The following is a 19,625-nucleotide window of genomic DNA, read 5'->3' as shown; positions in this document are numbered from 1 at the left end:
TAATTATAAGCCCTATATTGACCAAACTTGCATGGATGATACATTTAAGGATACGCACTACTGGACTTGCTTCAGATACTGAATCTGACATACCTTTTCCAGGATGAGTGACCAGGTTAATGGTTTTGGAGCAGATTTATTTTTAAGTAACTATAATCCCTATATTGACCAAACTTGTATGGATGATACATCTAAGGATGCACACTACTGGACTGGTTTCGGATGCTGACCTACATTTTCCGGATGAGTGACCATGTTAAAGTTTTTGGAGCAGGTCTTTTACCAAGACACTTTAGGAGCTATCTCAACCAATCTTGCATGGATGATCTATCACAGGATGAACACTCTTCAACTTGCTTTAGATGCTGGATTTGACTTACATTTTCTGGATGAGTGACTAGTTTAAAGTTTTCAGATAAGTCTATTCCCAAGTAACTGCAAGCCCTATCAGATAAAAATTGTATGTTACATCAAGGGATGCACACTACTAGATTATTACTTTGCTTTTCTTAAAGGCAATGTTCAATGAAGTGATCTCTGTAATCTCTAATTGCCTGTGTTTGAAATTCTTGGGTAACATTGCTTCATCTTTCAGTTAATTTTGCTTTATACTTCTATGGATCCTTTACAGTATTGTATTATACTCAGGTGACCGTTCAGGCCCTTGGGCCTCTTTTTAATTAAGCTATGTGTATAGATTGTAAAAAATTAAATACTTGATAATTAATTCTCAATACTTTTTATAACAGGATCCAACTTCCTTAAGCAAAATACACGTGGTAGGTAAATCTAAGAATATGCACATGTAATAAACAAGAATCTAATAGTTGTAGTTGAATAAGTAATAAATTTTAGGAGTAGCACAAACTTTTTTAAACATGTATATCCGCGGGTGCGAAGTGAAAATATCAGAATATCTTTTCTCTCTGAGTACGATCGGTTTTTACACTAATGCTAGCTACTAACAAATTAGATGATGTTACAGGGATTTCAACAACTTTCTTTTAAAGTTAGCATTTCGTAAATTCTATGGTCGAAGTAATGACCTTGTAAACAAATATAACCTGTCACTGGGTCGTATTTTGGCTTTCATATATATACCAATTGTTAAACATTTGTTCTTATGCTTAGTTTGACTACGGAATGTTTCGTCAACCTACACAGGGCTCAAGGTAGTTGTGACCGGTCAACAGGGATGATTTCTTCTCCTAGGTAACTGATTCCACCTCTTGAGTTTCCAGAGGTCCGTGTTTTGTGCCCTCTTCGAGAATTCGTGTTAGTTATAGATTTTTTTAGATCAACCACTGTTCGTTATAATCACTTGTTTTCATTTCTCACGAGTCATGTAATTCCAACTATAAACCATTGAATATACTATAGATATCTTTCTGGGAATTTGTATTTCTGTACACCTTTACTAAGAAAACTTTGCTTTCTCTTTACCTTTGCCTACAATAACAGTTAGTTCCTTTCAGCTGGGTTCACAGCGTCTAAGACGAAGATTTTTGTGTAACTGACACTGCCGAATGCATTAAAGTGAATATATTTATATTCATGTACCTATTGACATTATGTGCATGTGTACATATGACATTTATAATGTTTCTTTAAAAATTCGAGTAAATTAATAGAAAGTTTTATTCAGCACTTGTGAGAAATAATTCGAAATTAAAATTGTTCCTTAGAATAAATAAGTTTCAAACAATTTGTTCTATGTTTTAAGCTTATTTCTCCGGCGTCCTTTAAATAAAGCAATTTTATGCAATTCTTACACAGTGAAAGACATTTTATTTCTTTCATACCGCATGCAATTTGATCAAGTAAATAAAGCTCATGATGGGAATATAATATTTTATCTTCTATATTCTACACATAAAAACAATTCCTTTTTATGAAAAAAATATTCTTCAGTTTTGTTTACAAATTTCGGCTGAGCGCTTCAAAGATTAAAATAAATGTACTTTTGTATATATGACCGATTATCTTTACCTGAAAACTTACCATATGCATAGCCACAAAACATTAGGGGAAATACTATAATTATTCCATTAATCATATATGCCATTTCGGACATCAAATCTCTGCAGATGTTTTACAGCATGTGATTATAAAGTACTTGCACATAAAAAAAGAAAGTGTTTTCCGCAGCGTAGCTTTTATTTAAAACGGAAGAAAGTGGGAGAATAAAATTATCATCAATAAACATCTTTTACACTTGTAAAATAAATAGATCGTGATAGCTACAAATATTGATAGCACATCCTAGAAAACCAAGGATCCGCACCGGCGTTTTTATTGACATCTGTAGGGCACTGGGCTCTTTTCGCTTCGATATTTTGCATTCGACCATATACTTTGTAAATTAAAGAACTTGCAATCCGACTTCCTCCAATTTACACCACTTTTATCAAGATCAAAGTCGTATATGTATTCCATGTTATATGCTGAAGATTTGACTCTTTTAAAGATTACAAAAAGTCTAAGAGAAAATATCTAGTTCCAAAAATTCTGATTAATGAACCGCGCTTTCCAGCAGAAATATTGACATTGTTGTCTGACGACTCCACCATGGAAACACCCCCCCCCCCCTTAAAAAAAGTCATAACGCACCCCTACTATAGCGAAGGACTTTCAGTATCTTGCCATTATTTTCTCTAGAAAGAATTCAATTAAAGTCAGTGAATCAAATTTTTCCACTATGCAAGCTAGAAAATTCATGATTTATTTATTTATATTTAATTTTTGTAAATTAAGGAACTCTTTGTGTACAATCCTTTTCAATGGTTATTTTTTTCTCCCCTTGATCCTACCTGGATCAAGCATCAATTTTCTAAGTTAGTTGTCAAGTTTATAGAAAACCTCTGTAAATAAATTTCTTGATCATTTTCCTTCAATTCAATACACACAAAAAAAACTACAACTGAATTTGAGTTCGAGCCTTAAATCCATTACAAAATGCATGACTGTCTTTATATTTTGAGTATGCAAAAATGAACTAAATTATGTTTGAAAATTATTGACACAGACCCTCAGCTGACTTGTTGTTGACGGGTAAATATACCCTCAGGGTATAATTACCCTACATGGGTCTGTTCAAAATTGGACTAAGCAGAATTAAATCATCATTATCATAATTAAAATAGCAAGAAACTCACTAAGAGTTAATTATTCTAATAAAATGTTATATATTGTATATTGTTAAACCTTTCCCTTGCATCAATATGGTCCCTCCCTTTGCTCAGTACCAAACCTCATGGTACTTGAAAAAAAGTTTTCCAACAAATGCTTATCCTAAGCATTCCCAGCGATAGAGTGGGGCCATAAGAGGGGATCAACGTTTTACATGGGAACATAGAAGAAAACAATCTTTAAAAAAATTCTTTTCAAGAACAACTGGCAAGAGCAATGGAAACTTGTGTACAAGCTTCATTAGATAGTGTGGAATCAAAATTGTTCTTACAAAACATTAATCTGCCATTTTATGCAATTTAAATGAGACTGCACAGGAAGATTTAACTAAGATACATAATTAGTTAATTAAGTTTATCTTATTTGATTTTATGAACAGTGTTGCAATTGTTGATAATAATAATAATAATAATAATAATACTTATTTAAAGAAGGTAGCCTGATTAGTGCGACACACTCTTCTTCCTCAGGGCCTTCTAATTACAACAATATTACATCAAAGTAGCAAAGATTAACAACTAGCAATTGAATTATAATACACAAACAATGTCACATGATAATAATGATACTAATAATAATAATAATAATAATTATAATAATAATAATTATAAACAAACATAAAATAGCTACAGTCAAACCTCGTTATCTCAAAGTAAGTGGAACCAATATAAGTTTGAGATAGCTGATGATCTGAGATAACCTTGAAATTATATTCGACCACCATTTGACACTCAGGGTAAAAATGAAAATTCTAAAATCTTATTGCAGACCTACAGGACATCACCACCCATCTCCCAAAAGATGATTAGGCTACCGTGTAGAATGTAAGAGGATTTCTGGTAACCTGGGGCTTTTTGCATAAAGAAAACGTCATCTTTCGGCCCCTATTTGATTCCCAGGCTGAAAATGAAAATTCCGAAACCTGATTGCACATCTACAGGACACCACCAACAATCTCTCAAAAAATGATAAGGCTACTGGGTAAAATGTAAGAGGAGTTCAGGGAACAAGGAATTTTGTGCACAAAATGATTAGGCTACTATTGAAAATGTAAGAGGAGTTCAGGAAACCAGGGACTTTTTGCATAAAAAATTGCCATTTTTCGACCCCATTTGACCCACAGGGTTAAAGAGAAAATTTTGAAACTTTATTGCACATCTACAGGACACCACCAACCTTCTCCCAAAAGATGATTAGGCTACTATTGAAAATGTAAGAGGAGTTCAGGAAACCAGGGACTTTTTGCATAAAAAGTGCCATTTTTCGACCCCCATTTGACCCACAGGATGAAAATGAAAATTTTGAAACCCTATTGCACATCTACAGGACACCACCAACCATATCCTAAGAGGATTAGGCTACTGTGTGAAATGGAAGAGGAGTTTGAGGAAGAAGAAAGTGTGACAGACGGACGGACGGACATGAGTAACAACAATATACCCGAACTTTCTTTAGAAAGTACGGGTATAATAAAATGGAAGCAACATCTGAAACATATATAAGTTTACAATCAGTTTGAATAAAAAGTATTTTAAAATGTTCTAGGGTGTTGCTGTAGCTTTTAAGCAACTATAACTTACAAGTGTATGCTGCACACGTTTTCCATTACATGTATTTAATATTAAAGTAAGATTCGTTTTAGATATATGGGGAAACATACAAAATTGTGAACTCTATGCGGAAATCTCTATGCGTATCAAATTCTTTTGAATAAACCACATGACCCAGAGAGCCAGAAAATTAGAAGTCATTACAAAGATCTAGAGATCTAGTTCAAGTGCCCCGGGAAAAATTCAGACTTTTTCCCGTAAAGAGAACAATGTATATAGGATACTTTATATTAAGATCTATATCTTGAGAGGCAGTGCCACATATTTTAATGAAGAATACTTTTAATTATCTAATCTAATTAAATAAAAGGTTCAACTTACCCTGTCAACCTCCCCTCTTTTAACTAGTCATTTTGTTTTTAACTGTACCATGCAACACTCTTTTCGAGAATTCACATCTTTTTATATTAATCTGATTACAATCACTGTTTCTCATGCTCAATCTCTTACAAATACATACATGTAAGCTCTCGTGTAACAAAACAGCTGATAGTAATAAGATGGTTACACATATTGTTAAAATATTTCTTTTTTAAATTGAAAAAAAATTCACGACATGTATGCCGCAGGATAACTATCTCACCTTTTTATACCATATAACATATCGTGTTTGAAGTATCATTATTTCATGGGGAAAAATATCTACGATATATATTTATTATTCTAACTTAGCTGTTAGGTTATTTATTAAATTACTCTGGAAAATAAATGTTGTTATAAGCACATTTTGTATCTATGTAGAACGATGCTGAAATATTAAATTTAACTAAGGGCAATGTGCAAATACATCAAGCACTGCAACAATTTGTTGTTTTGTTAAAGAGGACAAATCGTTAATGGTGATATAATTATCCAAGTCAAATAATTACGCAGCAAAATTACGAAAATATTTATTTCTAACACGTTTTTTTAATTACTACAGAAATGCATGATAGAACTAGTTCAGTCTGAGAGTTATACAAAGTACTGCGGATATCCTGTTAATTTATAATCTTTGGAGCGAATTAAATTGATAGTGTGGTTAAAGGAAATATTTATTTAAAATGTAAAGCACTACAGAATTTTCTCTACTATAATATGTTAAGTTTATAGTTATAGAGAAAAAAATTCTTTCTTCACCGTAACTTTATATGTTTGCCATTGGATATGATTAATACCCCCCCCCCCCCCATTTCCCCTAAATCGGTTTCTTAGTCAGTACTGTATTTCCAGAATATTTTAATTAACATTTTTTTAAAAAAGTTAAGGTCTTTTTAGAACAAAAATCTCAGTCTCAAGACAAACATGCATCTAAAAAAGTCATAAAACAATAGTACAGGGTGCCCCAGAATATATGATACCATTTCAAGATTCTGTTAAACCTAATGCAATGAATATTGAATTACAACAAATGCATTATAAACATTGCATACATTGTCCAATTTTATTCACATAATTTGAAAGTCATTAAAATGAAAACAAAAAAATGAGTTCACTTTGAAAAATGCTATGGTTTTTAAATGATGCCCTCTAAATGACGTTCTATCTGTGTAATGATAATGTCTAGACATCGCACAAAGTTCCTAAACTTGAGACATCGATACCTGTCTCGGAAGTAACTTCTGGATTTTCATCAGAGGTAAACCTTTTATATATGTTAAGGAATCTGGTTTGGGTATAGCAGCAGTAACTTAAGACTAGCATTGATAATTACAGTTTCAAAACGAGGGTAGCTGGCTCTTTCGATAATCCATTTTGATTAAAATTGCAGTTTTTTGCAAAAGTTTGATGTAAATTTAATACGCTACAATTTCATGAGTGTGAGAATTTTTTTTTTTTTTTTTTGAATATTTTGTTGCTACGAATTTGTATTTATTCAAATATTTTTTGAGACATATATCATAGAAATTGGCTGATGGATGTGTTCGTGGCAGGTATTTCAAATGGTATCATATATTTTGGGACACCCTGTGGTTCAAAATGTACACGTGTCGGCGGTGGTATTTGAAATTGGCAGAGAGTATGTTTCAAATTCAAGTGTTAATGCCCAATGTATTTTATTCATTTATTATTCAAATGTTGGAATCAAATCTAGAAATGATAAAAATAAATGTTATAACTTGTTGGAAATACTCGCACTTCGTCTTCGATGTGACGAAACTTTCACACATGCACAGTGTCGAATGATTTTGATTGACAGGACAAGCACGTGGACTTCGTGTGAACTTGAAGCAGGAAAATAAAAACGAGTATGGCTGTCAAACAAATGGATATGATTTGTTGATGAAAAAAACGTTACTTTCACTGTCTGATATATTTAGAAAAAAAAATTCAGAGTTTTTGTTTGATATAGGTACAAACATTTAGTGAAGCCTGAAAGGAGGGGGGCTAAAACGGAATATCTCTCTCTCTCTCTCTCTCTCTCTCTCTCTCTCTCTCTCATTTGTCTGTTTAATAAACACTATAACAGCATATTACTTAAATATCAAGTTCTGAAAATTGAATTTAAAACAAATAATATGAATATGTATCTTTGTATTATCTTGTCCGAGTATATCCACGGCCATCTACATATACATGTAGAAGTCAGCTCAATAAATCATCATGAAAAATAAAAATGACACATAATATATTATTGTATTAAACATTTAAAGTACGAGCGTATAAATGCAAAACGTCCACTGATCCTTGTAATTATTTTTTTCTCATTACTTTACACGAAATCGCCTTACACGGAGATATATGAATGGATGTTACAACCGCTTTAATATATTCTATAAGTCAGAAGTTTTCTCTGATTTGCTATCAAATAAGAATAAACATTTTTATTTTCCAATAAAAAAACATCTTTTATACTTCACACTACTGTAATGATTTTCCCCTTAGATTCCAAAAAATCCCCTGACGTTCCCCTGTCTGTCCCCGACATTTTCCCTGTCGCCCCTGACTTTCTCCTATGATCCCCTGTCGTTGTCCCTGACTACCCTGTCTACTCCCTGACGTCCCCTGACTTTGCCCCTGTTACCACTGTCTAACCCCTGATGTCCCCTGACATTCTCTGACGTCCCTGTCAACTCCCTGATGTCCCCTGACTAAGCCCCCGACCACCCTGTCAATTCCCTGTCGTCCCCTGACATTCATTTGACCCAGAAAAGGGGTTAGAATATGTTTTTGTTGCTATTTACTTGTGAGAAATACCTTACTCTCGGCAATTCTTAAGTTTTGTGAAAATACATATTTAGTCAATTGTTATTTGTTTGAATATCTTGAGTAATTTATTTCTTACTACGATTCTATTTGATTGTTTTAGTTTACTACATGTAGCTTTCAGATAAAATTTAAGGAGAAAAATGCCAGTGAATTGGAAAAGAATGAATTACAAATTTATTGCGTCTTGTCATGAATGGCAAGTAAATATATTTATATTTATTTATATGTTAATCTATATATCCACATGTATTTATTTATTTATTTTTATTTCATTTATTTATTGACTAATTTATTAATTAAATCTATTCATATATTTCTTTTTAGATATATTTTCCTTATTGAGTTATTAATTAATTGATTAATAATATATATTTATTTAGTTTTTAATTCATTTTATTTTGATTAATTAATTAATTCTATTTTATTCAATTTATTTGTGAGTTTCGCATGAACAGTCGTAAGGTAAAATAAAATGTGCTTCAGAGTATCTTTTAAGCATATTTACATTTCTTTTACTTCTTTTAATTTCATGATGGGTATCAAAATAATTGTCTTATTACACACAATCTGAATTCGGAATTTGTTTTATTGCTTCTTTTACTTTGGTAAAAAAAAAAAAAAAAATGTTCCTCAAAAACTGTCACGATTGTGAGAGTAGTTCCGAGCTGTTGATAGTTGACCAGTGACTCTGGGTACACAGACCTGACACCTATTGTTCTTTTGACTGACAACTATACACTGTTTATTCTGTGGCAGCACGACCGTATCCACTCTGCAGGTGTTATTTCTTTCACAACCGTGACAAGTTTTTGAGGAAATTTTTATTTTACCAAAGTAAAAGGGAACAATAAAACAAATTCCAGATTCAGATTGTGTGTAATGAGACGATGATTTTGATACGCATCATGAAATTAAAAGAATTAAAAGTAATTTGAATATGCTTAAAAAATAGTTTGAAGCTAATTAGTTTTACCCTGAGACTGTTTATGAATAACTACACAAATTGAATTAAATAAAAATTAATCAATAAATTAAAATAATTTAATAAAATAAAATAAATAAATAGAAATTTTAAATAAATCCATTTGTTTATTGATAATTAAATAAAACAAATAAGTAAAAATAAATTAAATAGATAGATTGAATAAGATAAATAAATATATAAATGAAAAAAGAATAGATAAATAAGCAGACAAATTAATAAATAAACAGATATATGAATTAATAAAATCAATAAACAAATAAAAAAAATAAACAGATAAATAAATAAATAAATAATATATTTACATGTCATTCAGCTACACAAGAACACAAAAAATTAGTTTTTTTTTTTTTTTTTTTTTTTAAGTAACGGCATTTATCCTTATTAAGATTTATCTGAAAAGCTAGTAACAATCAATAAAATAACATTTTGAAAGAATATGCTAAAGATATTTCAACAGAAAAACTAATGATTAAATCTACATTTTCACAAAACTTGAACATTGCTAGGAGTGAGGTATCGATTTTTTCACAAGTAAATAGCAACAGAAACATATTTTAACCCTTTTTCCTGGTCAAAATGAATGTCAGGGGACGACAGGGAGTTGGCAGGGTGGTCAGGGACTTAGTCAGGGGACATCAGGGAGTTGACAGGGACGTCAAAGAATGTCAGGGGACATCAGGGGTTAGACAGTGGTAACAGGGGCAAAGTCAGGGGACGTCAGGGAGTAGACAGGGTAGTCAGGGACAACGACAGGGGATCATAGGAGAAAGTCAGGGGAGACAGGAAAATGTCGGGGACAGACAGGGGAACGTCAGGGGATTTTTTGGAATCTAAGGGGAAAATCATTACAGTAGTGTCAGCGTTCGGCAACAATTGCAATGTTTTAAAGCGATAAAAATCGTTTGATTAAAAACTTAATGTGCATGCATCGTCTTTCTTAGGACAATTTTGGTGAATTTATTGTATTGACTTATTTATTCATTCATTTATTTGTTTACTTATTTATTAATTTTTTTTTTTGGCACCTGACATTATAATACAATAGTTTCGATGCAAGGAAAAGATAGAGGCATTCCGAATATATCGTTCATCTTGCGTTCATCGTTCCTTCACCGTTCACTTTGCGTTTGCGTTTGCGCTCCGTTCGCGTTCTGCGTTCGCTCACCGTTCACACATCGTTCACCAAGTTGCGTTCAGCGTTCACACATCGTTCACTCACCGTTCGCTCTGCATTCGATCAACGTTCGTTCACCGTTCGTTCAGCGTTCGCTCACCGTTCAAGTGGGAAAGTAGAACGTTTCAGGGACTGTAGCAAGATACTGGAAATGAAGGACTGTAAAAATGTATCCATTACATTTACAATACAGTTCGATAATTACGATAATTAATATCTTCATCTTTTACAGCTTATTGTTTGCCGTTAACCTCAGAAAGTGAATTAAATTATTGTTATTTATGTAATGCAATGGCAAATAGCTTTATAACGGTCACAAAATACCACTTTGAATGGTAAAATATCTTCTTAATGAAAACTGTTTATTAATTTTATTCAAAATTAATCCTTTTATTTTCTTTTATTTGTATAGCTAGAATTTCTGTACAAAGTAGAAAAACATACAGTATTAAAGGATCGCCCTGTCTACAGTCTCTTTGGATATTTAAAGATGCTGAGAGATTTCCACAGTTACGTAGTTTTCAATCGAGACAGTACTTTCATGAGTCGTGAAATATGTAGAATATATTGTGCAAAATAGAAAGTTTCAATTGAAAAGATAATATTTTTATTCAGACAACAAGACAATAAAAAAAACTTATTTAACATACAGAACAACTGCAAACAAATTATTAATATGTTTATTGTCATTTTGTATTAAAGAGACACAAATTGTATTTCGTTGTATTAGATTTTGAATACACAGTAATGATATGGCTGTATTTTTTTTTTTTCAAACTGCCTTCTTATGTAATTAAAAAAATATTTTTGCATGGCAATTTTGCTTGTAGTTCTTTCTTAATTCATTATAGATCATGGGCTAATTAAAAGAAAAATGTCGGTTCATTTAAACATAAAAAGTTAAAGACAAATTCATAGTCAAAATAAAGAAACTTCCTCAGACATGTTACTGTACCTGGATTAATACCCAATCCCATTGAAGGATTTGGGTTACATTATTATACATAATTATATATATTCAAATAATTAATTTATTTATTTTTGGATATACACGATATTCTTAAAAGATAATAATCATCATCTACCAGAATCTTAGTATATCTATCTACTTTTGTCTGTAGACATAATATTTAAAACTTTATTAATTTGACGCTCATATTGACGGATGATTTGTGTTAACTTTAAGTCTCTCTTACATAGAAAATATAACACAAAAATGAAATATTCATTCTTTCTTAAATCTGCCATTAAATCATTTTCAATGGAAAACAACGATTTATAACTTATTTATTCCCTATCGTAACATCTGGGAAAGAACTACACATCTTTGAAATGACGTAAGTTAACAGAAATAATGAGAGTAAGCCACTCGTCCAATACTTTCATCTCATTTTTTTCGAGTAACATAATAAGGACATGCTCCCAGTCATTTTTGCTCAAGTTTGCAATATCTTGCGTTTTATTCCATTAACTGAACTATGTAGTTCCGAAAAACTGCCTGCATAGGATTCAATGTGATACTTTAATGATAACATAAAAATATGCACAAAAGTGCTGACAGTCGTAGAAGGGATTTACTGTACAGAGATGCATGACACTCTCGTCCTTTATCTTATTAATCTATTAAAAATAGTTTTTTACTTTTATGTTCAATCTGTAGTGAATATCTGGTGAAAATTAAGTCTTATCTCCTTCTCAAACAAACAATATCATGGAGAAAAGAAACGTATGCATTAAACATGTTTAAATACAAGGAAAAATAGACGCTGAATATGATTTAATATTCTTGATCATCTGTGAAATGTATCACAAAAAGCGGTTGCATCATATATATTTCCTTAAGACGCTATAATGATTCATAATAACATGGCACTCCTAAAAATTTTCTTTTCAAAAAGAGTTTATTTTACTTACGGAAAAGTAAGTATAGTATCCACCGTGTATGAATGTTGCTGGAATGTGCCAAACTCTGATCCATACTTTATTTCCCTTCATGAGTTCAAAGATCAAGTTCCCCGACGTGCTAATATACTGGCTTTGCTGGATTCCAATGCACGTATGGGCCCGGTCTATTTTATTTACTGTTGCAGCAATATACACGGTTCCTCCTTGTTTTGAAAGAAAAGACCACGCAAAAGAGTAGACTCCCTCCTCCGGTGCAGTAAAGATGCCAGTTTCAGGGTCATAAGCTTCACCTTTGTTTAACTGGACATTGTTGAATTTAATAGTCGTGTTTATAGGGACATCGTTGAGATGAGACTTTATGTTGGCATGAAACGCAATTACATGGTTAGCTGTACAATCTGCATACCACAAAAACAAAACAGACTTTTAACTGAATGAAAAGGACAGGAAAAAAATCAAAAGAAATAAATATACACATGTTTTATTATTATCTCTTGAGATATAATAATGGATATTTACATTTGCGATGTTTTTCTACTAAGCCAGCTGTGAAAATGCTTAGAATGCCATTTTCGTGTATACTCACGCGTAGAAATATGCACGGAGAAACTCACGCTAAAGTGACGTCACAATGAGCTACCGAGACGTTAATAAAAATGTAACAAAATAGGGCAGCAAATGATTCAAACATTGAGTATATTTTTGGCGCTTTTGAACATGTAAAATGTAAATATAAGGAATGTTTTAAGTTCAGTGTGAATAATTGGTGTGTAAATCACACAGACTTACACGTAGGCATATTTTTCATGAAGAGCTAGCGCACTTCATTAAATATGCGTACGTGATAAGTCTGTATGATTTACACATCAATAACTCACACAAAACTTAAAAACATTCCTTAAATATTTTTTTTTCTTTTAAAATGATTCAGTATAAAAGTCATGGTGATAAGAAATTAGCAGAATAATGATTATTAGTCTTTTACTTGATTTAATCTTACCGTTTAAGAAACAAACCTCGCATAGGCTCCCAGCCAAGTTTCTTACAAGCACTTCTATAACCGTTCATGTCTCCCATAAATTCATCTGGAGATGATGCTCTTACGATGGATAATGTAATAAGAAGGATCAAGAAAGTAGGAACAAGGGGTGTCCACATCATTCTTTAAAAGTTACAAATATTTTTTAAGTGTTTTCAAACTATTACCAAAATGTCCGAGTACTAGTTAATATTATTCCTTTGGGTACAAACAGGTCAGAGAGCTTCACATCAACTGAAATAGTAAAAAAAAAAAATTGCATGCATGCAATTACTTGTATCTAGTGTATACATAAACAATAATGTTTAGACTTTTTTGACTCTCTAAGTAGACTATGTTCAAATAGATTGTTTAAAAGTAAAATCGTTATCAATAATGGCTTAATGTTATGGGTGAGTGTAATAAGTGACAAATAGGACCAAAAGTATGTCCATAAACGAAGCAAATTTATTTGCCGCTAAAGCAAAGATGTCTATCTTTTGGATTTCAAGAATTCTCTGCATTTTTCGATCTCTTTCTTCCTTTTACTTTTGTATACCCACCCAGAGGACAACGTTTTTGCTACCGACACAGCCAATGATAATTAGTTTGAGATGACGGTAATTGCTTCTTTATATAAGTCAAAGAAACAACAAATTAAAACTAATTAAAAGTTTAATCTTGTACAGTATATTATTCGAAATATCGTGGCAAACGGAACCTCTATAAAGCTCTGAATCAAAAGAAAGCGAACATCTTTTAATGAATGAAATTTGGCATACATATAGTCATACACATGTTCTATAAATAGCAGATGTTAAATAATGTTTTGCTCCGTGTTTGTGACGTCACAATGTGAAACTGACGTCAGTATGTAGGTCACTTGTGACAAAAAATGGTTGACTCAGTCGTACTCGAGCAACGAACAGCTGTAAAGTTTAACGTATATCTCGGAAATTTCTTCGCAGTAGAATATGATAGTTTGTACAAGCTTAAGGTTTATGAAGACAAAAGACTTACCAGAAGTTCAATCATTAATTAGATTGAATGTTTTAGTGAAGGCAGGGATAAGGTTAAGAATGATGTTTGTTTTGTTGCCCAGCGAAAGCAAGCCGGTAAAATGATGTGTCCTTAGTTGAGCAATTTGTTTTGAAATATCGCCAAGTTACAGTAAGAAAAATAGTTGAATATCTGAGCAATAATATAATAATTAAATCCCTAAAATATCGTTTACTTTAGACTTTAAACATATGAGATATGAAAAAAAGAAGGCGCCCATACTTTTTCAACATTTGATAAACGACGCTCCCGAGACAGAGGACTCGGTTTGTGATGGTCACCATGCTAATTCTGAGAATTATCCACCCATCCTATCGCCGAGATTTGGCCATTTCTGACAGAAGGTCTGTTCTTGTTTTAAAAAATTACTTGCACGGTAAGAAATATAAGACTAGGAAAAATCTCTTAGCTTCTGTGAACAGACTGCTACGAAGCATGTCACGTGACCGCCTAGATCACGTGATTCGCGCATGGGCAGAACAATGGCAGATGTGCATTAAAATCAGAGAGGACTACTTTAAAAAATAGTGAGCACTGAAACCTCATTTTATTTCTTTTAAGGAAGTAATTCAATTAGATCGCAAACTTTTTGATCACCCCTCGTATGAATGTTGCCGGTGTGTGAAAAACTCTCATCCATACTTTGTTACACTTCTTAAGTTCGAAAAGTAAGGAGCCATATGTATTCATATAACCACTCTGTTGATTATTTGTGCACGTGTTTGCATGATTAACATTTTCAACAGTAGCAGCAATATAAACAGTTGCTCCTTGTTTTGACAGATAGGACCAACCAAAAGAGTATACTCCATCCTCTGGTGCAGTGAATATGCCAGTTTCTGAATCATAACCTCCGCCTTTATTTAGTTTTACTGTTTCAAATTTGAGGTTGTGTTCACAGGAATGTTATTTAAACTAGACTTCAAGCTGGCATGGAAGGCAATCACGTTTGATGCTGTGCAATCTAAAAGAGAAGACAAACTTAAAAAAAAAATACGATATTTTGTAAAGCATTTACGTGATCAATTAACGAGCTAGTAATGATAATACCCCTTTGTGATCATAAGAAAATATGATACAGACCTTTATTTAAAGAATATAGGAACTTAACTCATGTTTATATAAGTTTTTAAATTTTAATCGAAGTTTCATAATCATTGGATTTAAAGTGACAAAAAGTTACACAGATTAATAAGGATGGTTAAAGAAAGGTAAACTTTAGAATAACTAATTTTTAAAAATTTTAGAAATTTATTATTTGTATCATTTACGACCAAAATCATCTGTCCATAAAAATTATACAATCATGTATTACTCTCACTCTTCATTCCGCTTTATCAAAGTGAACTACAAATGTATAACGAGCTAGGTATGATATGTTTACCATTTGTATATTAATATGGAGTCTCGTCATCATTTTAAGAAAACTAAGAGACGTAAACGATTTATTGTTTCTAAGTACCTCAGCTTGAACCTGCACAGGTTAATATGTACATTTATGTGTTTCTTTTACATACACATGAACAATATCGCTGCTTGACGAAGTAAATATCGATTTGAGACTTATTAAATATGAACTTTATTCATTCTTTCTTTAGTCGGTGGGTAACGAATGGTCACTATTTTTATCGCCATTAAAATATAACACTGAAATATTCAAATTTCTTTATCAGTTGATAAATTAATTCCAACTTAATGTTAAGTTAGAAATATTTGAGAAATAAAAAAAAAATTGAGGTTCTCTCCTGTCTGCAATTATTCTTCCCAATAATATACCAATTTATGAGGAAAGATTGCATAATTTGTCATTAATTTCTACAATTTTCCGACTAAACATTAATTATATTATTCAGGCACGTAGGAAGCAATTTCAGTTTTTGGGCGCTACCAAACAATTTCAGTTTTCCATTTTTTTTTATGGGGGGGGGGGCTCCCAAAAATAAAAAAAAATTCTTGAGAAACAAAATAAAAAGATCATCATAACTTATTATTGAGGGGAAAAGCATATCTCGAACTAGGTTGGACCGAAAAAAATCTTCGAGATATCCATGACTTCGATATATCGGTGGTAAAATACTCAAAGAATAAAAGGTTGGAACTTAAAATTCACTTTGACATTTCCATGGTGTTCGAGAAATCGGTGTTTAAGATACCGAAGTTCAACTGTAGTAGCTATGATTTCTATAGTATTCTATATATCGGGAAAATAATTCACCCCCCCCCCCCCCCGTTCCTGCTGCCATGTAATTTTATGTCAAAATGCTTTTCTGAACAGAAACATGAAATTTTGTGTGCCGATTCGTCGATAACTTTCCATCTTCGCTAGCCAAGGGTTTTCGGTCCACTCCGTTTTATGGGGAGCGGAGTGGACCGAAAACCTTGGCTGGCGACGATGATAACTGACAGAAAAGGAAAGTAATAAGGAGAATTTCTGGAAATTTTCTAAAAATTACAATTTTTTTTATTTGTACAGATTAACTATTTTCTTGATAAAAATAAAAGAGAAGTATGCATAGATAAGATATTCTACGATAAAGATAATGAGTTTATAATCTTTAAATACAAACAGGGACATTACTATAACAAAAATTCACCGATTTTATGTCACTAACACATGGAATAATAAAGTGACCACGAAGAAGTACTGGCAAACAATTTACACTGTCTATCACATATATTTCTATTTCAACTTTACGTTTAGCCAAACATTATGTACTTAATGTGTGAATTTGAGCAATTTGGTAAGGCAAGACGCATATGACAAAGCTGAGACAAGATTCCGTTCTTAATTAAGAACAAAAAATATAAGCTTTTTTGCATTTTTTTATAGAAATATTCAATTACGTACTATTTGAATCAAACCTTGTTTTGGTTCCCAGCCAAGCTTTCTGCATGCGCTTCTGTAACCAATAATGGATTCCATAAACTCGGCCAGAGAGAATGACTCCGCAAGGGGCAATGATGCAATGAGGACGGGAAACAAGGTTAAAATGAAAAACATCCTCATATTTTTTGTATTCTGGAGCACATATAATGTCATCAAATTTTCATGTCCTCATTCTTACTTTCATCATACTGCAGGTAAAGTATGATTATATAGTATATATAGTATAGTATAGTATAGTATATATATATATATATATATATATATATATATATATATATATATATATATATATATATATATATATATATATATATATATATATATATATATATATATATATATATATATATATATATATATATATATATATATATATATATATATATATATATATATATAAACACAAATGAAATAAAATATAAAAAAAATTATAATACAATTTAATGAAAGATATTTACATGATTTCTAATGTCTAAATAAATTTTGAAATGCCATTCTTCATTCCGTATTTTTTTTCGGGGGGGGGGGGGGAGGGGGGTCAAATTTCTGTAAATTTCTGCAAGAAATGCATTTCTATTTGCATTTTAAAACTATAATAAGTTTTGAGTGCAAAAACTGTTCCCGCACATTAGTTTATTCTATCAAAATTGAAAATTCAAACAACCAGAACCATTTTCATCACATACTTCAGGTTTGATGATATAAGCTTCAAATTGCAAGATTTTGAAACTGATTATATCTAATTAAAGGAAAAAAATGATATCAAAATATATTCAATCAAATCATTCTTTTAAATACAATAAGACGCCAGTCTTGCAGTTTTAAATATACATGGTAAGATTGGATCAAATTTTATAAGCAATGATATTAGTAATAAATAGTTTTATTTTAATTTAAAATAGGAGGTAAAAATGTTTTATATAAATATATGTATTTTGTACATGAAAGCAAATAATTTAGGCATTTGAAAAATCATATGCGTTATTCATGTTATTTGTTGAAATCAAGCATAATAGCAGTTATATCGTTTTACATACCTTCAACTCTCTGTAACAATAAAATATATCTGGAGATGTTTTATTCCCTGATATTTCGATATTATTGAAGAAACGTGAGTTCCGTAGAGTTATGCTTAAGGAATTAAAATATTTTCCTTCTTGATCGCTTGTTGTTGAAAGCCATGTACAACTTCGTAAATCTTACTAATAAAAATGTCTTTAATATACTGTCTCTTGTATAGGGTTCTCAACTTATCAGATTTTTAGAAACCAAGAAACTCTAATTAAACGTCACTACCTTTCACTCAGACTGAAATTTTTAAGACTAGAATGATGCAAGTTTTTTTTTTCTGTTTAAGATAAGAAAAAAAAAAGTTCCACACACTTTCAGAGATATTCTTTATCAACACATTCATGTTAACGCTACTGTAAACAAAATATCTGTTTATATCTGTGATGCATGTTTATACAAACTACATTTCTTTCCTAAAATATCTATCGTTTAATAAAACATTTTTCTTCAATACATATCAATAATTAGGAAATAAAATCATTTTCAATCAATGTGTTTATGCCTAATCATTTATAGGATCCCTACTTTTTAAGTCGTCAAAAGTGCCCGCAAATGCTATTCAAAGGAGTGGTTAATTACTTTAAAAATGAAGAAATGGGCTATTAGAAACTTTTCATGTATTTTAATGCATTTACATCTATCGTACCCTTGGCACTGGCTCTTTGAAGTTTGGAATCTGCTTTACTGATCTGTAGTGGTAGAAGCCCTTTAAGCAAACTGAAACTAAATTTAAAAACCTAAATAACAAAAGAAAAATTTTAATAAAAAAAATTGAAAACACATAAATAAATAGAAAACTAAATTACAAAAGAAAAATCCTAACTACAACACTCACGAAAAATAAGGTCAATTGATTTCAGAAACTCCTTGAGAATAAGATTTCCGATTTTGAAAATAATATCTTGAAAATATTTAAAATATTTGTCACTGTTAAAGAAACTTCTTCTTATTCTGGAAAAGCAGTTTGAGATAGTCTTATATTGATTAAACCATTTACAATTGATTTTAGAATCTGAAGTTCTGCTTTGATTCTATCTTTCAGAAAGAACAGCAGCGCCACATTCTCAGAGAATATCATGACGTTTAAAGCCATAAAGATGACGCATCAGTTATTAAACCATTGGTTCCAAACACTTCTGCCCAGTTGAATTCTCCATGTTACCGATTACTAGAATGTAGATTTCACCTTTTTCCTCCAAAAAATTATTGCATTTCTATAGAAATGTTGGAGCACTTTTGTAAAAGAAATGAATTTCCTTAAATTCCTGTGAGTTACTTTCTTCTTATGTTGCTGTACTTAAGGTGCATCATCCCTCTGCTCACGTATATAAAATTATTCTTTTACGCTGATGATTTTCCAAAAGAACTCTAATTTGTAATTAAAACGCATACAATTTCAGCATACCTTGAAGGGCAAAATTTGACAGAAATGGCCTGTAAACTTGAAAATTTCATCAAGGAATAATTATAGTAATTTATACCAGTTGGAGTAATCTCTGTTAACAGAGTATCAATGAACCTTAAAAGAATAGTAATTG

At 31.4% G+C, this 19,625-nt stretch overlaps 1 protein-coding gene across 1 annotated transcript in view; it reads right to left on the bottom strand.

Annotated features, from left to right (window-relative positions):
• Window positions 1–11,939: 11,939 nt before the first annotated feature.
• LOC133195106 (uncharacterized) overlaps window positions 11,940–19,625 on the bottom strand; it is a 121,707-nt gene continuing 114,021 nt past the window's right edge. Inside the window, exons 6-8 of the mRNA XM_061330979.1 lie at window positions 18,734–18,824; window positions 13,069–13,218; window positions 11,940–12,450 (exon numbers count right to left, since the gene is read on the bottom strand). Of these exons, the coding sequence (XP_061186963.1) occupies window positions 12,038–12,450; window positions 13,069–13,218; window positions 18,734–18,824 (654 nt within the window). The 3' untranslated portion in view covers window positions 11,940–12,037. The remainder of the gene's footprint in view (window positions 12,451–13,068; window positions 13,219–18,733; window positions 18,825–19,625) is intronic.

This window comes from Saccostrea echinata, unplaced genomic scaffold (genome assembly GCF_033153115.1).
Source record: "Saccostrea echinata isolate AGI-Se365-2 ecotype Australia unplaced genomic scaffold, CSIRO_AGI_Sech_v1 ptg000029l, whole genome shotgun sequence".
In the NCBI taxonomy this organism is placed as follows: domain Eukaryota; kingdom Metazoa; phylum Mollusca; class Bivalvia; order Ostreida; family Ostreidae; genus Saccostrea; species Saccostrea echinata.
The sequence above is the reverse complement of the archived record's forward strand: the minus strand, read 5'-3'. Positions and strand labels throughout refer to the sequence as shown.